Source organism: Theropithecus gelada, chromosome 19 (assembly GCF_003255815.1).
Source record: "Theropithecus gelada isolate Dixy chromosome 19, Tgel_1.0, whole genome shotgun sequence".
In the NCBI taxonomy this organism is placed as follows: domain Eukaryota; kingdom Metazoa; phylum Chordata; class Mammalia; order Primates; family Cercopithecidae; genus Theropithecus; species Theropithecus gelada.
The window spans coordinates 10982253-11004089 of record NC_037687.1 but is presented as its reverse complement, the minus strand read 5'-3'; the positions used below and the strand labels follow the sequence as shown (position 1 = coordinate 11004089).

Genomic DNA, 21837 nt, shown 5'->3' with positions numbered 1-21837 from the left:
ACCCCCCCCCGCCCCCCCCCCGGGGGAAACCAAGGGAGCCCCCAAAAAAAAAAAAAAAAAAAAAAAAAAAGAAAAAGAAAGAAAATAATTATGGTTTTTGCCATTGAAAGTAATTGCAGAACTGCAATTACTTTTGCACCAATCTAATATTGTCTTTGAAGCACATAGAACTATCTGACTATCTGAAATTCTTGTTTATTTTGTGTCTCCCTGCCCCCCCACCCCCCCACACACACACTGGACTGAGTTGGACACGCAGCGGGGATGGCATCTGCCTCATTCACAGGGCTTGGCACAGAGTAGATGCTCAGTAAAGCTCACATTAAATGGTGCTGAGAGGCCGGGTGTGGTATCTCACGCCTGTAATCCCAGCACTTTGGGAAGCCAAGGCAGGTGGATCACCTGAGGTCAGGAGTTCAAGACCAGCCTGACCAACATGACAAAACCCCGTCTTTACTAAAAATACAAAAATTAGCCAGCCGTGGTGGTGGGTGTCTGTAATTCAAGCTACTGGGGAAGCTGAGGCAGAATTGCTTGAACCTGGGAGGCAGAAGTTGCAGTGAGCCGAGATCGTGCCACTGCACTCTAGCCTGGGCGACAGAGTGAGACTCCGTCTCAAAAAATAAATAAATTAATTAATTAATTGGCCGGGCGCGGTGGCTCAAGCCTGTAATCCCAGCACTTTGGGAGGCCGAGACGGGTGGATCATGAGTTCAGGAGATCGAGACCATCCTGGCTAACACGGTGAAACCCCGTCTCTACTAAAATACAAAAAAAATTAGCCGGGTGAGGTGGCGGGCGCCTGTACTCCCAGCTACTCGGGAGGCTGAGGCAGGAGAATGGCGTGAACCCGGGAGGCGGGGCTTGCAGTGAGCTGAGATCTGGCCACTGCACTCCAGCCTGGGCAACAGAGCCAGACTCCGTCTCAAAAAAAAAATAAATAAATAAATAAATTAATTAATTAATTAATTAAAATAAAAATAAATGATGTTGGGAGTTGATCAGTTAGGGCAGAGGCTAACTCGCTTCAACACAGTCACAAGTGATTTAAATAACCAAAGCTTATTTCTGAGCATTAAGTAGGTTATGGAGATATCACTGTGTGGGCCTGGCCCTGGCAGTTCCCCAGCACCCACCTGCTTCTGCCATGTAAGTGGCCACCTCACTTTCCCCTCAAATTCCATTAGCCAGAATTGGTCATGTGATTCCACTGCAAGGGAGGCTGGGAAATAGTCTCTCCCCAGCTCTGAACTCTGGACAGAGAGGGCAAGAGGATCTTGCGGGGAGTCAGCCCATATCTGCCTTGGTGTCTTAAGGAGCATGGGAGAGGAAGGCAGCCTGAGGAGGGCAACCAGGAAGTCCCAGGGTCACCACAGCCCAGAGACAAAGGCTTTGGGGCAGTGATGCAGCTCCTAGGTGTGGCAGATGATCTTGACTCTGGTAAGAGTCAAGCCCCTGGCCGGGTGCAGTGGCTCGCGCCTGTAATCCCAGCACTTTGGGAGGCCGAGACGGGCGGATCACGAGGTCAGGAGATCGAGACCATCCTGGCTAACTTGATGAAACCCCATCTCTACTAAAAAATACCAAAAAATTAGCCGGGCGTGGTGGCAGGTGGCTGTAGTCCCAGCTACCCGGGAGGCTGAAGCAGGAGAATGGCGTGAACCTGGGAGGGGGAGCTTGCAGTGAGCCGAGATCGTGCCACTGCACTCTAGCCTGGGCAAGAGAGCAAGACTCTGTCTCAAAAAAAAAAAAACCCAAGCCCCTGTAGGGGCTGAGGTTTGGGGAGGAGGTATGGCTGTGTGGGTTGACAGGCCCCTGTGTCCTCAGGATGTGGAGCTGGCCGAGCGCCTCAATGCCAGCCTGGCCTTCTTCCTCAGTGACCTTCTGTCCCTGGTGGACCGGGGCTTTGTCTTCAGCCTGGTCCGGGCCCACTACAAGCAGGTAGGAGTGGGCGTGGGCAGGGTGGACATGGCATGGATGGAAGGCGGAGCAATGTTGACCTCACTGCTGGCCACCCCTCTCCTGCAGGTGGCCACACGGCTCCAGTCGTCCCCTAATCCAGCGGCCCTGCTGACCCTGCGCATGGAATTCACCCGCATCCTATGCAGCCACGAGCACTACGTGACCCTCAACCTCCCCTGCTGCCCCCTGTCGCCCCCAGCCTCGCCCTCCCCCTCTGTGTCCTCCACCACGTCCCAGGTGGGCTGGCTTCACTTCTGCCTCCTCTCTTTGACCTACAACCTCTCACCTTCAGTCCATCTCCTATGGTTCCCTCATCTCTGTCCCTTTCACGGTGGACCACTGCCTAGGTGAATTGATCCCTTATGTTTGACTTTTGACCTCTGACCCTTCACCTCTCCTGTCATTCTCAGCAATTTCCCAGAAGGACTAACTTCTGATTTCTCTCCCCTAAATCCTAACTCCCAGCCCAGTGTTCCATGTGCTATTTCTCAGTCCTCTGACTTTTGACCCCATGCCCTGTTACATCACAGATGGGTTAACGTCCGCCTCTCATTTCTGGGCTTGAAACCCATACCCGCTGTCACCTCCAGATGACTTAACCTCAGTCTCTCATCTGTGGCTATTAGCACCATGATTTCTGTCACCTCCAAGATGGCTTTAATGGTGACCTCCCACCTCTGACCCTTGACCGCTGGCATCCCCCATTTTTACCCCACTCTCTGCAGAGCTCCACCTTCTCCAGCCAAGCCCCGGACCCCAAGGTGACCAGCATGTTCGAACTGAGTGGACCATTCCGGCAGCAGCACTTCCTAGCTGGTCTCCTGCTGACAGAGCTGGCGCTGGCCCTTGAACCTGAGGCTGAGGGGTGAGCAGAGGTCCTGTCTAGCCCCAGGGCAGGTAGGACATTTCAGGAGCCATGTCCACCCTGTCCTGAGCACCCCATTACCCCACAGGGCATTTCTGTTGCACAAGAAGGCCATCAGTGCTGTGCACAGCCTGCTATGTGGCCATGACACTGATCCCCGCTATGCAGAGGCCACCGTGAAGGCTTGTGTGGCTGAGCTGTACCTGCCGCTGCTATCGATTGCACGGGACACCTTGCCACGGCTGCATGACTTTGCTGGTCAGTGGGCCAGGGGAGGATGGGCTCACATGACCCAGGGACTTGGTCACAGGAGGCTCAGGATAGTAAAGGTGGGAGAACACAGTCAGGGATATGAGTATAGGCATTAGGATTAGCAGAGAAGGTTAAAGTGCTAGGACAGACTAGTCAAGTTATAACATCTCTGAGCCTCAGGTTTCTCCCCTGTAATGGGGACAGTAATAACACCAACTACTTCATAAGGTTATGTGAAAATGTGCGGGGCTGTAGTACTGAGATACTGTCAGCCTCCAATAGACGGGAAATATTATTGTACCATTTATTATTTTCTTTTTTTTCTTTTTTTATTGTACCATTTATTATTTTCTTTTTTTTCTTTTTTTGAGATGGAGTCTCACTCTGTCGCCCAGGCTGCAGTGCAGTGGCACGATCTCAACTCACTGCAAGCTCCGCCTCCCAGGTTCACGCCATTCTCCTGCCTCAGCCTCCCAAGTAGCTGGGATTACAGGCGTCTGCCACCACACCCAGCTAATTTTTTGTAATTTTAGTAGAGATGGGATTTTGCCACGTTGGCCAGGCTGGTCTCGAACTCCTGACCTCAGGTGATCCACCCCCCTCGGCCTCCCAAACTGGTGGGATTACAGGTGTGAGCCACCATGCCTGGCCGTGAGGGAAGACTTCTGAAATTTGAGACAGGGACAGCACTTACCAAGGCTTTATCTTTTTCTCCCTCTGTCCTTCCCTGCCAGAGGGTCCAGGTCAGCGGTCAAGACTGGCCTCAATGCTTGACTCAGACACAGAAGGCGAAGGGGACATTGCGGGTACCATCAACCCCTCTGTGGCCATGGCCATTGCTGGTGGCCCCCTAGCCCCTGGCTCCCGGGCCAGCATCTCCCAGGGGCCGCCAACGGTGAGTAGGGAGACTTGTCCCCATAGACATCATCCCCTTTGAATGGGGGAAGCCAGGTATCAAAATACAGATTGGCCAGGATTCATCTCACATGGAGAAAATGGAAATTGACTTTGATTCCTCTCTGGCCCCAGGCTTCTCGCGCAGGCTGTGCCCTCTCTGCTGAGTCAAGCCGGACCTTGCTGGCGTGCGTGCTGTGGGTGCTGAAAAATGCCGAGCCGGCGCTCTTGCAGCGCTGGGCCACTGACCTGACACTCCCCCAGCTGGGACGTCTCTTGGACTTGCTGTACCTCTGCCTGGCTGCCTTCGAGTACAAGGTTTGAGGGTGTCGGCAGGAGATAATGGGGGAGGCAGGCTAAAGATGTACCCAGGGACCCAGGGTGCTGCAGGCTGAGTGGGAAGGGGTGGACTGTCTTTGTGCAGAGGACTCTGTGGGACTGAGAGTAAAGGGGTGGATTGTTTCTGTGCCGAGGCAAGGAATAAAGTCAGAAATGCCTTTGTGAATAGAATTTGGAAGGTGGAGGCCAGGCACAGTGGCTCATGCCTGTAATCCCAGCGCTTTGGGAGGCTGAGGCAGGTGGATCACCTGAGGTCAGGAGTTCAAGACCAGCCTGGGCAACATGGTGAAACCCTGTCTCTACTAAAAATACAAAAAATTAGCTGGGTGTGGTGGCACATGCCTGTAGTCCCAGCTACTCGGGAGGCTGAGGCAAGAGAATCGCTTGAACCTGGGAAGCAGAGGTTGCAGTAAACTGAGATCATGCCACTACACACCAGCCTGGGCAACACAGTGAGGCTCCATCTCCGGGAAAAAAAAAAAGAAAGAAATTTTTTTAAAAAGGCCTGGTGCAGTGGCTCACGCCTGTAATCCCAGCACTTGAGGAAGCCAAGGCAGGCAAACTGCATGAGCCCACGAGTTTGAGACCAGCCTGGGCAGCATGGTGAAACCCCATCTCTACAAAAAATACAAAACTTACCTGAGCATGGTGGCACATGCTTGTAGTCCCAGCTACGGAGGTGGCTGAGGTGGATTGCTTGAGCCCAGTAGGTGGAGGTTGCAGTGAGCACTTTTTGGTAAGTGCTAAGAATTTAGAGGAAAAAGGTAAACTGTCTTTAAGCACAGGGGCCCGGAGGTGAGAAAGAGCACAAAGAAAGGGATGGGGCCAGCCAAGGTCCCACCGAAAAGAGCAGAGTCAACCTTGAACCCCAGTTCTCTGTCCCCCCGCAGGGGAAAAAGGCCTTTGAACGCATCAACAGCCTCACATTCAAAAAATCGCTGGATATGAAGGCACGTCTAGAGGAAGCCATCCTGGGCACCATCGGAGCTCGACAAGAAATGGTTCGGCGAAGTCGTGGTAAGAGGGTAACGTAGCCACGTGTCCCCATCCCACCAGCTGCTCCCACCTTGTGTGAAGGGACCCCATGAAGGGGGCCATCCCTAGCTTACTTTCTGCCTCACATTTCCTGGAGAGAAGTTCACGCGTCATCACCGTACATGTGCGCCTGTGCGTCCCCATCTGTCACTCGTGTCTGCCCCTGTGCGTCCACCTGGCAGGCTTCTGCTCCACCCAGTGCCCTCACGGGTCAGCCCACCTGAATATCTTCATGCCTGTGCATTTCTCCTGATGTTCACGTGTGCCCTGTGTTTTTACGCATCTGTGATCATGCGCTCATGCGTCTCAGAGAGGAGCCCATTTGGGAATCCAGAGAACGTGCGCTGGCGGAAGAGCGTCACACACTGGAAGCAAACCTCAGACCGCGTGGACAAGTAGGTGTGGGCAGGAGGGAGTTTGCTGAGTTCAGAACAGTTCAGGCTGTGGCGGGAGGATTGCTTGAGTCCAGGAGTTCGAGACCAGCCTGGGCAACATAGTGAGACCCTGTCTCTACCAAAAATTTAAAAATTAGCCAGGCATGGTGGCATGTGCCTGTGGTCCCAGCCACTCATGAGACTGAGGTGGGAGGATGACTTGAGCCTGGGAGGTTGAGGCTGCAGTGAGCTGTGATCACACCGCTGCACTCCAGCCTGGGCATCCGAGCAAGACCCTGTCTCAGAAAACAAAACAACAAAAACAACAGCTTCCAGGGAGCCGGAGCCCCCTGGGTTGCCGGGGGAGGAGGGAGCTCAGCCATGGAGTAGGATCTTACCATGAGTGGGGCCCCAAGACCTCCCTTCCCCTTCCAGGACCAAGGATGAAATGGAACACGAGGCCTTGGTGGAAGGGAACCTGGCAACCGAGGCAAGCCTAGTAGTTCTGGACACACTGGAGATCATCGTGCAGGTAGGGCTTGATCCAGCATCTGCTTTGCGCTCTGAGCCCAACTGCAGTGCCCTGTGATCCCTGGCTCCATAATCCCTCTCCTTCCCTTTCCCTATCACCACACCTGGATTTCTGACCCCCTCCCCTCCAGACGGTGATGCTTTCAGAAGCCCGGGAGAGCGTCTTAGGGGCAGTGCTGAAGGTTGTGCTGTACAGCCTGGGCAGTGCCCAGAGTGCCCTCTTCTTGCAGCATGGCCTGGCCACCCAGAGGGCCCTTGTGTCCAAGGTAAGCACCACTCAACAACCATGATTCTTAGAAAAACAGTAGAAACTCTAGGCTGAGCACAGTGGCTCATGCCTATAATCCCAGCACTTTGGGAGGCTGAGGTGGGAGGATCGCTTGAGGCCAGGAGTTTGAGACCAGCCTGGCCAACATAGAGAGGCCCGTCTCTACAAAACATTTTAAAATTAGCTAGGACTAGACATGGTGGCTCATACCTGTAATCCCAGCACTTTGGGAGGCTGAGGCAGGAAGATGATGTGAGCCTAGGAGTTCGAGACCAGCCTGGGCAACATGGTGAGACCCTGTTTCTACAAAAAAATTGAGTGTGGTGGCATGTGCCTGTGGTCCTAGCTTCTCAGAAAGCTGAGGATCACTTGAGCCCGGGAGGTCAAGGCTACGTGAGCCGTGATCGTGCCACTGGACTCCAGCCTGGGCAACACAGTGAGAGCCTGTCTCAAAAAAAAAATGCTAGCCAGGCAGGGTGGTACACACCTGAGATCCCAGCTACTAGGGAGCTGCTGGGGAGGCTGAGGCAGGAGGATGGCTTGAGCCTGGGAGTTGTGAGCTGTGATCGCGCCACTGCACTCCAGCCTGGGAGACAAGAGTGAAATACTGTCTTAAAAAAAAGAAACAAAAAAAAGTAGCTCATTCATTGAGCACTTACTGTGTGCTCTGCAACTCCATGGAGCAGACTGCTTTGCCACAGTTTACAGTGGAAGGAAGGCAGGATCAGAGTGGCCAAGTCACTCACCCAGGGTCACACAGCACGGGGCTTAAACCCAGGTCTGACTCCGAACCCAGTGGTACTTGGCCAAAGAGGACAAAACACAAACCCCTACGCAAGCAGTCCTCATTTGGGCCAGTCCCCTTCTGAGCCAGAACCGGGAGGGGCTGGACAGTGTCTGTCTGGGTCCTTGTGGGCAGTTCCCGGAGCTGCTGTTTGAGGAGGACACGGAGCTGTGTGCTGACCTGTGCCTGAGGCTCCTACGACACTGTGGCAGCCGCATCAGCACCATCCGCACGCACGCCAGCGCCTCACTGTACCTGCTCATGCGACAGAACTTCGAGATCGGCCACGTGAGTGGGGGCGAGGAGGCATGGTCCACACATGGCTCGGGTCAGGGTGGCCGGCGGGGTCTCAGTGCCATACAGGGAGTGAGGGAGGGGGAGGTAGTCACTGAGCATAATGGGCAGGAGGAGGGCTCAGAATGCAATTGGGGGTCAGATGCCCTGGCTCATTCCTGTAATCCCAGCACTTTGGGAGGCTGAGGTGAGAGGATCACTTGAGGCCGGGAGTTTGAGGCTGCAGTGGGCCATGATTGTGCCACCGCACTCCAGCCTGAGCAAGAGTGAGACCTTGTCTCAAAAAAAAAAAAAAAGGAGGCCAGGCATGGTGGCTCATGCCTGTAATCCCAACACTTTGGGAAGCTGAGGCAGGTGGATCATTTGAGGTCAGGAGTTCGAGACCAGCCTGGCCAACATGATGAAACCCCGTCTCTACTAAAAATACAAAAATTGGCCGGGCGCAGTGGCTCAAGCCTGTAATCCCAGCACTTTGGGAGGCCGAGACGGGCGGATACCGAGGTCAGGAGATCGAGACCATCCTGGCTAACACAGTGAAACCCCGTCTCTACTAAAAAATACAAAAAACTAGCCGGGCGAGGTGGCAGGCGCCTGTAGTCCCAGCTACTCGGGAGGCTGAGGCAGGAGAATCACCTGAACTCGGGAGACGGAGGTTGCAATGAGCTGAGATCACACCACTGCACTCCAGCCTGGACAACAGAACGAGACTCCATCTCAAAAATATTAAAAATAAAAAAAATAAAAAATAAAGAATGCAAGGGCCATGTCGGCAGGTTGAGCAGACCCTGGTGTGGTGTCTGGGGTCTGAGACTCCCGGCTCCACTTTCCCTCCCGTCCCTGCAGAACTTTGCCCGTGTGAAGATGCAGGTCACCATGTCTCTCTCGTCCCTGGTGGGGACAACACAGAACTTCAGTGAAGAGCACTTGCGACGTTCACTCAAAACCATCCTCACCTATGCTGAGGAGGACGTGGGGCTGCGGGACAGCACCTTCGCTGAGCAGGTGACACCTGCTGGGTCCCCGCGCTGCCTTCCCTTCGTATAATCCCTGACCCCATCACCTTGGCTCCCTTCACTTCCTAATGCCCTCATTGGCCCCTGAATGTTCCCCGGCTCCAGGTCCAGGACCTGATGTTCAACCTGCACATGATCCTGACGGACACGGTGAAGATGAAGGAACACCAGGAGGACCCTGAGATGCTCATCGACCTCATGTACAGGTGAGGCGGGCCAGCCGGCACCTTCAGCCGCGCCCACGCCCCAACAGGTGCAGGGAGAACAGGGATGAGAGTAGATGTCTGAGGAGGTGAGGAGGGAGCAGGGGAGCGTACAGTCTCTAACAGAGGCAGGTGAGGGGGACAGGTGAGCAGAAATGAGGGCACAAGTAAGGAGAGAACAGGTGAGCAAACAGGTAAAGAGGATGCCAGAAGAATGTACTGATGAGGATGACAGATGAGAGCCAGGACAGGTGAGGGGGACAGGTGAGGGGCTCACAGGTGAAGGGAAATGAGATCCAGAGACTAGACCTGTTGAGGAGTGTAAGAGGGGTGGATGGGTGATGGAGATGGGGAAGTTGGGGCATATGGGAGGGATAGGTGGATAGACAGGTGAGATGGTGCACAAGGAAGGGGAAACAGTTCAGGTGACTCAAGTTTCCACAGGTAGAGTCAACTCATGAACAGAGGGTCAAGTGAGAAATGAAAAGGTGGGGCAGGGGGATGAAGGGACAGACAGGTGAGGGGTTAGATAAGCGAAGAGACAGGTGAATAGAGGAAGCGGGGAGATGCTACACAGGTGAGGAGACAAGGAGAGTAGGATGGATGGGTGAGGAGACAGGTAAGTGGGAAGACAGGAAAAGGGTTGGACAGGCAGGTGAGTGGGTGAAGAAATGGACAGGTGAGGACACAAGTGAGGGGATGGACATGTGAAGACATAGGGGACAGGATAGACAGGTGAGGGGATGGACAGGTCAGGAGGTAGATAAGTCAGGAGGTGGACAGGCAAGGAGACAGGTGAAGGGATGGACAGGTGAGGGAGTTGACAGGTGAGGGATGGACAGGCAAGGAGACAGGTGAAGGGACGGACTGGTAAAGAGATGGCCAGATGAGAAGATGAATAGGTGAGGACGTGGACAGATAAGGAGACAGGTGAAGGGATGGCCAGGTGAGATGAACAGGTGAGGGGGTGGACAGGTGAAGAGACAGTGAGGGGATGGACAGGTGAGGGGTAGACAGGTAAAGAGGTGGACAGATGAGGGGATAGACATGTGAAGGGATGGACAGGTAAGAGGGTGGACAGGTGTGGGGAAAGAAAGGTGAGAGGGTGGACAGGTGAGGGGATAGACAGGTGAAGGGATGGACAGGTGAGGGGGTGGACAGGTAAGGCGATGGGCAGGTGAAGGCATGGACGGGTGAGGGGATAGACAGGTGAAGAGATGGCCAGATGAGAAGATGAACAGGTGAGGAGGTGGACAGATAAGGAGACAGATGAAGGGATGGCCAGGTGAGATGAACAGGTGAGGGGGTGGACAGGGGAAGAGACAGTGAGGGGTGGACAGGTAAAGGGGTGGACAGATGAGGGGATAGACAGGTGACAGGGTGGACATGTGAGGGGATAGGTGAGGGGATAGACAAGTGGCGGATAGGCAAGTGAAGGGATGGACAGGTGAGAGGGTGGACAGGTGAGGGACAGACAGGTGAGGGGATAAACAGGTGAAAGGGTGGACAGGTGATAGGGTCGACAGGTAAGGGGATGGGCAGGTGAAGTGACGGACAGGTGAGGGGATGGATAGGTGAGTGGGTGGACATGTGAGGGGATAGACAGGTGAGGGAGTGGACAGGTGAGGGGATAGGCAAATGAGGGGATAGACAGGATAGACATCTGAGGGGTGGACAGGTGAGAGGTGGATAGGCGAGAGGGTGGACAGGTGAGAGGTGGATAGGCGAGAGGGTGGACAGGCGAGAGGTGGATAGGCGAGAGAGTGGACAGGTGAGGGGTGGGCAGGTGAGGGGTAGACATGTGAGGCGATAGACAAGTGAAGGGATGGACAGGTGAGTGGGTGGACAGGTGAGGGGAGAGACAAGTGAAGGGATGGACAGGTGAGGAGTGGACAGGTGAGGGGATAGACAACTGAAGAGATGGACAGGTGAAGGATGGGCAGGTGAGAGGGTGGATAGGTAAGGGAGTGGACAGGTGAGGGGATAGACAGGTGAGTAGGGTACGGGTAAGGAGACTGACTGGTCAGTGGCAGACAGCAGGACAAGTAAGGAGAAAAATGACTAAAGGAATATGTAAGGTAGGCAGGGGAGGAGACAGGTGAAGACAGATGACTGGCCAGCAGGTGAGAAAACAGACGAAGGGGAAGACAGGTGAGGGATGGCCAGGTGACGGAATGAGTGAGGCGACGGGGTACAGGTGAGGAGATTGGCTGGTCCTTGGGGCAGATATGGGGGTAACCAGTGAAGGGGGTGGACAAGTGGGAGGCAGGGGGAGGACCAGGTGAGTCCCCTCCTCACATCCCCCCTCACCTGGACTCCAGAATTGCCCGGGGCTACCAGGGCTCACCAGACCTGCGGCTGACCTGGCTACAGAACATGGCCGGGAAGCACGCGGAGCTGGGCAACCATGCCGAGGCCGCCCAGTGCATGGTGCATGCAGCCGCCCTTGTGGCTGAGTACCTCGCCCTGCTTGAGGACCACCGCCACCTGCCCGTGGGCTGTGTTTCCTTCCAGGTGAGAGGCCAGGGGGCGGCAGGCGGTGGGCAGCACTTGTGCAGTGGGGACGAGGGTTTGATGCCATCTCTTCTGCCCCAGAACATCTCGTCCAACGTGCTAGAGGAGTCCGCCATCTCCGATGACATCCTGTCGCCCGACGAGGAGGGCTTCTGCTCCGGGAAGCACTTCACTGAGCTGGGGCTGGTAGGGTTGCTGGAACAGGCAGCCGGCTACTTCACCATGGTGAGGCCTTGGGGACTGGGTGCAGGAGAGGGGGCTCGGGCCAGGGAGGCGCCATCACATCTGCTTCCTAGACCCTTCCAGCAGGGGATTTAGAAAGAAGGAGACTGGGCCAGGCGCGGTGGCTCACATCTGTAATCCCAGCACTTTAGGAGGCTGAGCCGGGCAGATCATGAGGCCAGGAGTCCGAGACCAGCCTGGCCAGCATGGTGAAACCCTGTCTCTACTACAAATACAAAAATTAGCCAGGCATGGTGGCACGCAGCTGTAATCCCAGCTACTCGGGAGGCTGAGACAGGAGAATCACTTGACCCAGAGAGGCAGAGGTTGCAGTGAGCCGGGATTGCGCCATTGCACTCCAGCCTGGGCGACAGAGGGAGACTGTCTCAAAAAAAAAAAAAAAAAGCAAGAAGGAGAATTGGGTTTCTCAGAGGCCCTGTAACTTGCCTATGTCTCCATGAGACCCTTGATGCAGGCTTGATATAGCAAACCTTCCATACGCTGGAGATGCTTTCAATTTTCCTTTGTTTTCTTTTTTCCTTTCTTGTTTTTTTATTTGTTTGTTTTTGACAGAGTCTTGCTCTTTTGCCCAGGCTGGTGTACAGTGGTGCGATGATAGCTCACTGCAGCCTCGAACTCCTGAGCTCAAGCAATCCTCCCACCTCAGCCTCCCAAGTAGGTGGGACGGCAGGCATGTGCCACCATGCCCGGCCAATTTTTAAATTATTATATATATTTTTTCTTTGTGATATTTTGTGAGACAGGGCCTCCATTCTGTCACACAGGCTGGAGTGCAGTGGCGTGATCATAGCTCCCTACAACCTGGGCCTCCAGGGCGGCTCAGGTGATTCTCCCACCCTGGCCTCCTGAGTAACTGGACTACAGGCACACATCACTAGACTAATTTTTTGTAATTTTTTGTAGAGATGGGGTTTTCCCATGTTTCCCAGGCTGGTCTTGAACTCCTGAGCTCAAGTGATCTGCCTGCCTCAACCTCCCAAAGTCATGGGATTACAGGTGTGTGCCACTACACCCTGCCAATTTTTAATTTTTTTATAGAGAGGGAGTCTTACTATGTTGCTCAGGCTGGTCTCAAACTTCTGGCCTCACTCAGTCCTCCCACCTAATCCCAGCACTTTGGGAGGCTGAGGCAGGAGCCTCCTGCCTGTAATCTGCCTGTAATCCCAGCACTTTGGGAGGCTGAGGCAGGAGGCTCACTTGAGGCCAGGAGTTTGAGACCAGCCTGGGCAACATGGCAAAACCCTGTCTCTACAAAAAATACAAGAAACTAGCTGGGTGTGGTGGCGCGCACCTGTAGTCCCAGCTACTCAGGAAGCTTGAAGCGGGAGGATCACTGGAGCCCAGGAGGTTGGAGCTGCAATGAGTTATAATCGTGCCGCTGTACTCCAGTCTACGTGACAGAGTGAAACCGACATGTCTCAAAAAATAAATAAAATAAAGACAGGATATTCACATGCATCTTCAAGTTGGAGAAGCTCCAGCTTAAAGCAAATCCCAGACTGGGCGCAGTGGCTGACTCCTGTAATCCCAGCACTTTGGGAGGCCGAGGCGGGTGAATCACCTGAGGTCAGGAGTTCAAGACCAGCCTGGCCAACATGGGGAAACCCCATGTCTACTAAAAATACAAAAATTAGCCGGGCGTGGTGGCAGGCATCTGTAATCCCAGCTACTTGGGAGGCTGAGGCATGAGACTCGCTTGAACCCAGGAGGCGGAGGTTGCAGTGAGCTGAGATCATGCCACTGCACTCCAGCCTGAGGGACAGAGCAAGGCTCTGTCTCCAAAAAAAAAAAAAAGCAAATCCCAGGTATTTTCCCACCACTCCCACAAGTACCCGCTGTGCAACCCTTCCTGATAAAGACCCTTTTACAAAACTCGTATCCCACGTGGCCAAGTTAATGGTCATCCTTTAATGACATTGATGTCATTTCATTGCCCTCTATATTTAGATGTCCCAGATCATCTCTGATGTATCTTTTTTGGGGTTACTTGGTTTGAATCAGAATCCAATAAGGGCCCACAATGGCTGTGGCTGATCTGTATCCTAAGTCTCTTTTTCTTTTTTTAAATTTTTTTTTTGAGACAGGGTCTTACTCTCTCACCCAGGTTGCAGTGTGCAGCCTGGCTCACTGCAGCCTCAATGTCCTGGGCTCAGGTGATCCTCCCACCTCAGCCTCCCAAGTAGCTGGGACTATAAGTGCGCACCACCACACCCAGCTAATTTTTTTTCTTTGTTAATTTTTTTTCTTTTTTTTTTTTTTTGTGAGACGGAGTCTCACTCTGTCGCCCAGGCTGGAGTGCAGTGGCCAGATCTCAGCTCACTGCAAGCTCCGCCTCCTGGGTTTATGCCATTCTCCTGCCTCAGCCTCCCGAATAGCTGGGACTACAGGCACCCGCGACCTCGCCTGGCTAGTTTTGTGTATTTTTTGTAGAGACGGGGTTTCACCGGGTTAGCCAGGATGGTCTCCATCTCCTGACCTCATGATCCGCCCGTCTCGGCCTCCCAAAGTGCTGGGATTACAGGCTTGAGCCACCGTGCCTGCCAATTTTTTTTCTTTTTTTAAAGAGATGGAGTCTTGCTATGTTGCCCAGGCTGGGCTTGAACTCCGGGACTCATGCAACCCTCTCGCCTCGGCCTCCCAAAGTGCTGGGATTACAGGCATGAGCCAGCATGCCTGGCAACTGATTTTCCACTGTTGAAAAGGGGTTTTCTTCTCTAGTTTGCTTGTTTGTATGAGGGCAGGTGGTGGCTTCTACATTTGACTTGCAGGAGCCCTGGGGCCTTTGCTCCGCGTGTTTTTCTGGTTTGTGTGGGGCTGGCTGTGTCCATGTGATGTCACTTCACCTGTTTCTCAGTTCCTCACATTTTGGGGAACTGGCATTTACATCTGAGAGCTCAGTGAGATTCAAGGTCACATTTGAAGTCAGGTGTTCCAGTGAGATTTCTTCTGTGATGCTGGCCCTCTAGTGACACTAGTGACATTGTTTTCTTTTTTTTTTTTTTTTGAGACAGAGTCTCGCTGTGTCGCTCAGGCTGCAGTGCAGTGGCACTATCTCGGCTCACTGCAAACTCTGCCTCCCGGGTTCACGCCATTCTCCTGCCTCAGCCTCCTGAGTAGCTGGGACTACAGGCGCCCGCCACCACGCCTGGCTAATTTTTTGCATTTTTATTAGAGATGGGGTTTCACCGTGTTAGCCAGGATGGTCTCGATCTCCTGACCTCGTGGTCTGCCTGCCTCAGCCTCCCAAAGTGCTGGGATTACAGGCGTGAGCCACCGCGTCCGGCCGACATTGTTTTCATTATTGTCACTCTGCTGGATTCTTGGAGACAAAGTCCTCAGAGGAAGGGCCGAATGCGGTGGCTCACACTTGTGATCCCAGCACTTTGGGAGGCCGAGGAGGGCAGATCACTTGAGGTCGGGAGTTCAAGACCAGCTTGGGCAACATGGAGAAACCCCATCTCTACAAAAAAAAACCAAAAAAACAAAAAAATTAGCTGGGCATGGGCTCAGTGGCTCATGCCTGTTATCCCAGCACTTTGGGAGGCCAAGGTGGGCAGATCACGAGGTCAGGAGTTTGAGACCAGCCTGGCCAACATAGTGAAACCTCGTCTCTACTAAAAATACAAGTATTAGCCGGGCATGGTGGCGGGCACTTGTAGTCCTAGCTACTCGGGAGGCTAAGGCAGAAGAATCGCTTAAACCCGGGAGACAGAGGTTGCAGTGAGCCAACATCACGCCATTGCACTACAGCCTGGGTGACAGAGCAAGACTCTTGTCTCAAAAAAATAAAAATGAGCCAGGCATGGTAGCAGGCGCCTGTAGTTCCAGTGACTAGGTAGGATGAGGCAGGAGAATTGCTTGAACCCAGGAGGCAGAGGTTGCAGCTAGCTGAGATCATACCGCTGCACTCCAGCCTGGGCAACAGAGCAAGACTCCATCTAAAAACAAAACAAAACAAAAAAACAAACACGGGTGGGGGTTAGCGGAGGGATAGCATTAGAAGAAATACCTAGTGTAGGTGACAGGCTGATGGGTGCAGCAAACCACTGTGGCACATGTATACCTACGTAACAAAACTGCACGTTCTGCACATGTACCCCAGAACTTCATTATTGTCACTTTGCTGGATTCTTGGAGACGAAGTCCTCGGAGGGAGGGCTGAATGCGGTGGCTCACACATGTCAGAACCAGTATAATAATTTAAAAAAGATTAAAATAATAATAATAAAAAAAGATTTAAAAAACACACACACAAAGGCCTCAGGGGAAGAAACCAGGGGGTGGACACAGGCCTTCTGACAGTCAGCAAACCTCACAGGGTGCCTGTTTTGAGCCAGGCTCAATGCCAGCACCCGCTGGGGGTGAGGGGCATATTACCACACGCCACGAGGCAGTTGGGCATGGAGGTCACGGGCACAGGGCCAGATGGGCTTGTGTTCGGGTCTTGGCCCTGGGGATTGCCTCCATATCTCTGAAACTCACTTTCCTCTTTGAGGAATAGGGGAAAAAAAAAACTGCTTCTCCCATCAATGAGGGAACACAGATGGGTGAAGTGCAGATGTACATGGTACCTGTGCCATAGAATATTGTTGTTAAAAGTGGTGAAGGGCTGGGGGAGTGGTGGCTCACACCTGTAATCCCAGCTAATTGAGAGGCCAAGGCAGGAGGATCACTTGAGCCCATGAGTTCAAGACCAACCGGGGCAATATAGTGAGACCCTGACTCTACAAAAACTAAAACAAAATTAGCTGGGCATGGTGGCATGTGCCTGTACTTCTAGCTACGTGGGAGGCTAGGGTGGGAGGATCTCTTGAGCCCAGGAGTTGGAGACTGCAGTGAGCTGTGATTGTACCACTACACTCCAGCCTGGGCGATAGAGTGAGACCCTATCTCAAAAAAACAAAACAGATAAGTAGCGGTGAAGACCATGGAGCCCTCTGTGGGAGCTGAGTGGAAAGGCTCAGTCCCTATCTGGGATGGGGGTGGTCAGGGTGGGCTTCCTGGAGGAGGTGATGGAGGGTGGGTAGGATGGAGCACAGGATCACAAGGGAGATGGGTAGACAGGAGCACAGTGGAGAGGAGAAGACAGTTTGGGGAATCCTGACCCCACCTCACTCTCAGGGTGGACTCTACGAGGCGGTGAATGAGGTCTACAAGAACCTCATCCCCATCCTGGAAGCCCACCGTGACTACAAGAAGTTGGCCGCGGTGCACGGCAAACTGCAGGAGGCCTTCACCAAGATCATGCACCAGGTGGGCCCAGGACCCCTCCCCAGACCCCACCCTCAGCCCCACTCCTCCAGGGATATGCTGACCTTGACCCTTCTCTCCCGACAGAGTTCCGGCTGGGAGGTGAGTCAGCTTCAGTGGACAGCCACCTGCCTCTGGGACCCCCGTGATGACTGGCCAGCAGCCATCAGTGAACACCAGGGGGCGCCAGAGGAGCATGGCCGCTGGCCATTGGGGCTGGGGCTGTGGCCACAAGGCACCCACCCCATCACTTCCCTCCCTTCCCTAAAAATGCGCCCCCCCCCCCCCGCCCCAGATCTCGAGGGCAGCTTGTGACTCACCCAGCTGGGAGCTCTCCAGAGACACCCCTCCCGCTGCCAGGGCCAGCTTGGTCACTGCAGGGGGGTGGCAGGGTGGCTCTGACTCCCTCATGGTCTCTTTCTCATCTCTCCCCATCTATCACGTGGCTCTCCCTATCTTGGTATCTCTCTGTCTCTTAGTCTCTGTCTCTCCCTGCGTCTCTAGCTTCCAGCCTCCCCCAGGCTCTCCTCTGCTCCTCATTTCTGGTTAATGTGTCCCCCCGCTCCAGCAGCACTCCCCCCACCCCAATCCCGCTTCTGCTCTGCTTAGGTCTATTTTTAGGCATCTCCTAGTTTGTGGAGAATGTTCTGGCCAAAGATGGCAGAAACCCAGAGCCCAGGCAGGCAGGCCGGGTGGGAGCTGGGCGGGGAGGGCAGGTCCTCTTCGCCCCCACCCATCTCCCATCTCTGATCTCTCTCCCCACGGAATGATTCTCACGGGGCAGTGTTAACCAGGACCCTGGGGGTTGAGGGAACTCTGACCTCTGACCTCTCCCATGACATTGTCTCTCTGTCCCCCACACCTCTGACCCCACCATGTCTGCCCCACCCTCCCCGGATCGGCCTTGGTAAGTGAACATCCAGCCATTCCACTTCCTTTCCAGTCATGGGGTGGTGGTTTTGGGGTGATAGGGAGGGGGTTCCTTCTTCCAAACTTAGGGCCGGGGACAGGAGCAGGGGAATGCCATGGAACAAGGGAACCAGAGCCTCTGTCCTAGAGTGAGAGACAGCCATCCCTTCCCTCAGCCATCCAAGCACTTATTGGGCACCTACTGTATACCCATTGCGGGCATCGGGGCACGGGAAGGAGAATGCCCTAGAACAAAGGAGTCAGAGCCTCTGTCCTAGAGTGACAGGCAGCCATCCTTCTCCTCAGCCATCCAAGCATTTATTGGGTACCTGCTATATACCCTGTCCCATGGGCATCAGGGACACACCTGTGAACAATACAGCCCCAGTCCTAACTTCATATTGCAATCCATGCCCCGATGTTCTCAGGACCCCCTGCCTGTGCCCATGCCCGGATGTTCTCGTGGTCCTCACACTCCCATCCTGATATTCGAGACCCCTATCTCTGGGGCAGGCAGACCTCCAGCAGGGGCCTCCCGGACAACCACACCCTTTCTCACAGCTCCAGCGCGTGTTCGGGACGTATTTCCGCGTGGGCTTCTACGGCGCCCGCTTTGGCGACCTGGATGAGCAGGAGTTTGTGTACAAGGAGCCATCGATCACGAAGCTGGCAGAGATCTCACACCGGCTGGAGGCATGTCCTTGTGGTGGGGGGTGGAACGGGGCATGGGGCTGCCTTGGGGCTGGAGTAGGGGCTGTCCCTGGGTGGCCCCGAGTCAGCCCTGTGTCTCCAGGAGTTCTACACGGAGAGATTTGGCGACGACGTGGTTGAGATTATCAAAGACTCTAACCCTGTGGACAAGTCCAAGCTTGACGCACAGAAGGTGGGTCCCCCGACCATTTCCCCAAAATCCTAGATCCACAGAGACTCCAAGTCTTGTTTCCTGGGGACCCTCAAATCCTCTTTCTCTGGGAAACCCCAAATCATATTTCACTGGGGGACCCCAAAACCTATTCCTCAGGGGGATTCCCAAACATCCTGACATAGGAAGACCTGGAAGTGACAAAGTCCCCAGATCCAGGGATGCCCAGATCCCCTCTCTCCAGGCACAGGGCCTGGGCTGTGCGTGCCGGGGCTGTGGGACCCTCCTCACACCTGACCCTGCGCCCAGGCCTACATCCAGATCACGTATGTGGAACCGTACTTTGATACCTACGAGCTCAAGGACCGGGTGACCTACTTTGACCGCAACTATGGGCTTCGCACATTCCTGTTCTGCACGCCCTTCACGCCGGATGGGCGCGCACACGGGGAGCTGCCCGAGCAACACAAGCGTAAGACGCTGCTCAGCACCGACCACGCCTTCCCCTACATCAAGACTCGCATCCGTGTGTGCCACAGGGAGGAGGTGCGTGGGGACCCTGGGCCTGGAGGGGTGGGGAGGTGAGGGGACAACAGACCCTGGGAGGGGAGGGGAGGGGAGGGAAGACACAGGGACCCAGACCCAAGGTGGCCCATGGATCTCAGACACAGAGAGGGGTGGCACAGGGACCCTAGACCAGATCCCCAGGGAGGAGAGGGGAGGAGACCAGACCCAGGGAGACCTGGGAGGCAAGATACAGGGACCCCAGACCCAGCGTGGCCCAGAGATTCCAGACCCAGAAAGAGGAGGCAGAGGGAGCCCAGATCTAGGAAGGCCCAGGGAGGAGAGGTGTGGCCCAGGAAGAGACCCAGGTACCCCAGAACTGAGCTGAGAATATATGGAGACCCGAATTCCAATCTCTAAACTGAAACCTGTACCTCCAGACCCAGGAGGACCCAGGGATTCTAGACTCACAAAGGGGAGGCACAGGGACTCCAAATCTAAGAAGGCCCAGGGAGGAGACGCCTGGGGATCCCAGACCCAGAGAGGAGAGGTGTGGACACGCTAGACCCAGAAATTGGCTCATGTACCCCAGAACCAGGTTGGGGACCCCAAACTCCAACTTCCAGTCTCAAACCTCTACCTCCAGACCCAAGGAAGTCTGGAGACCCCAGATGTGAAGCCACTAAACCCCAGGGCACCAGACTCAGCAGACCCAAGGCTGGACCCCCCCAGAGTCAGACCCAGGAAGGACCCCAGATTCTGGTGATTGCCTGGGTTCTTGGACCCCTCTTGCTCCCAGCGGGGTCTGAGCTGCCCCCGACTGGCTTCGATCAGGACCTCCTCAGGCCCCAGCGAGTGCACACCCCTCCCCTCACCCCATAGACGGTGCTGACGCCAGTGGAGGTGGCTATCGAGGACATGCAGAAGAAAACACGGGAGCTGGCCTTCGCCACCGAGCAGGACCCACCAGATGCTAAGATGCTACAGATGGTGCTTCAGGGCTCTGTGGGGCCCACCGTGAATCAGGCACGGCTGGTGGAAGGGGGATGCAGGCCGCACGGGGGACTCCAGGTGCCATGCAGGCTGGCTCACCAGTCCCTCTCACCCCACAGGGTCCCCTGGAGGTGGCCCAAGTGTTTTTAGCAGAGATCCCGGAAGACCCCAAGCTCTTCCGGCATCACAACAAACTGCGGCTCTGCTTCAAGGACTTCTGCAAGAAGTAGGCGCAAAACCCCGCAGGAGGGTCTCATGCCTGCCTAACCTGCATAGACCTGCTCTCTGCCCACCTGATCTCCGCATGGCTCCCCCATCTGCCCGATTCCCATTAAGTCCATTCTCCCAACCTGACCTCCTATTGTGGGTCTTTCAGCAGGCCTGGCCCCGCCTTACGGATGCCCCCACCCCTAGTCTTGCTTTCAGTCCCGTGTGCGAGTCTCTTAGCATCTCCCACCCTCTGGCCCTCAGATGTGAAGATGCGCTGCGGAAAAATAAGGCCCTGATTGGGCCGGACCAGAAGGAGTACCACCGCGAGCTAGAGCGCAACTACTGCCGCCTGCGGGAGGCTCTGCAGCCCCTGCTTACCCAGCGCCTGCCCCAGCTGCTGGCACCCACCCCACCTGGCCTCAGGTGCCTGACCTGGTGCCCCCATCCTAGAGACTAGAGAGGGGATGCAGAGGCAGACCAGGACAGATACAGGATGGGGGCTGTTGTACACGTGCACAGCAACATGTTTCCTGGTAGCTTGGACTTTGTTTGACTTTGTTGTGTTTCTGGTTTTTTTTTTTGAGAGAGTCTCCCTCTGTGGCCCAGGCTGGAGTGCAGTGGTACAATCTCAGCTCACTGCAACCTCCACCTGCCAGATTCAAGCGATTCTCCTGCCTCAGCCTCCTGAGTAGCTGGGATTACAGGCATCCACCACCACACCTGGCTAATTTTTTGTATTTTTAGTAGAGACAGGGTTTCACCATGTTGACCAGGCTGGTCTCGACCTCCTGACCTCAGGTGATCCACCCGCTTTGCCTTCCTAAAGTGCTGGGATTATAGCATGAGCTGCTTCAACTTTGCATAAGCATCTGAATAAGTCATTCAGATGTACAAAGGCAGGGCAGGCTCCGAGCCGTCATTTCCCAGATACATGAATTCATCTTTCTGAGCCTCAGTTTCTACATCTGTAAAATGGGGATGATTCATACCTTCCGTGGTGGACTACAAGAGAGAATCTGAGAATCCCACAGCAGGATCAGGGATAGGAGAGACCCCAGAAGGATCCTCAAAGGAAGATGAAGAGGAAGAGGATGAGGATGTGGGCTGGGAGGTCTATGGAGTTGGGGGCCCCACGGCCATGCTGACCCACCCTCATTCTTTTCCCAGGAACTCCTTGAACAGAGCAAGTTTTCGAAAAGCAGACCTCTGAGCCCACAAGGACCAAAGCTGCACCTAGAAGAACCAGCACCCGGCCCTCAGCTATCTGTGCTGCGAGGGGAGTCTCCCCTGGTGCCCACTGGGCCATGGGGTGACCACATTGTACTCGGTGCTGGGCCCTTTGCCCCTGTGTCCCCATCTGTATGCACTGATGCTTCCTCCCTTTTTTAATTTAAAATGGTTTTTATAAGCTACCTGTGCCATGTGGTGCGGTCACTAGGGGCTGGGTCACATGCTCATGACATGCTCACAGTCCACTGCCCCACATCCACACATCCCTGCATCATCAATGGAGACACCAAGAACATACTGGGTGCCAG

The 21837-nt window shown here is 54.6% G+C and overlaps 1 protein-coding gene across 3 annotated transcripts in view; it reads left to right on the top strand.

Moving 5' to 3' along the window:
- Positions 1-21709, top strand: part of DOCK6 (dedicator of cytokinesis 6) — a 64262-nt gene extending 42553 nt beyond the window's left edge. For all 3 annotated transcript variants that reach the window (XM_025367990.1, XM_025367989.1, XM_025367988.1), the window contains 24 exons: positions 1828-1941; positions 2029-2199; positions 2688-2827; positions 2916-3085; positions 3814-3974; positions 4109-4291; positions 5203-5329; positions 5658-5742; positions 6157-6253; positions 6384-6518; positions 7440-7592; positions 8442-8600; positions 8717-8817; positions 11136-11328; positions 11410-11553; positions 16693-16824; positions 16909-16923; positions 18298-18423; positions 18524-18613; positions 18902-19138; positions 19979-20122; positions 20209-20315; positions 20561-20722; positions 21467-21709. In XM_025367990.1, the coding sequence (XP_025223775.1) occupies positions 1828-1941; positions 2029-2199; positions 2688-2827; positions 2916-3085; positions 3814-3974; positions 4109-4291; positions 5203-5329; positions 5658-5742; positions 6157-6253; positions 6384-6518; positions 7440-7592; positions 8442-8600; positions 8717-8817; positions 11136-11328; positions 11410-11553; positions 16693-16824; positions 16909-16923; positions 18298-18423; positions 18524-18613; positions 18902-19138; positions 19979-20122; positions 20209-20315; positions 20561-20722; positions 21467-21509 (3189 nt within the window). In that variant the 3' untranslated portion in view covers positions 21510-21709. The remainder of the gene's footprint in view (positions 1-1827; positions 1942-2028; positions 2200-2687; positions 2828-2915; positions 3086-3813; positions 3975-4108; positions 4292-5202; positions 5330-5657; positions 5743-6156; positions 6254-6383; positions 6519-7439; positions 7593-8441; positions 8601-8716; positions 8818-11135; positions 11329-11409; positions 11554-16692; positions 16825-16908; positions 16924-18297; positions 18424-18523; positions 18614-18901; positions 19139-19978; positions 20123-20208; positions 20316-20560; positions 20723-21466) is intronic.
- The last annotated feature ends 128 nt before the right edge of the window (positions 21710-21837 follow it).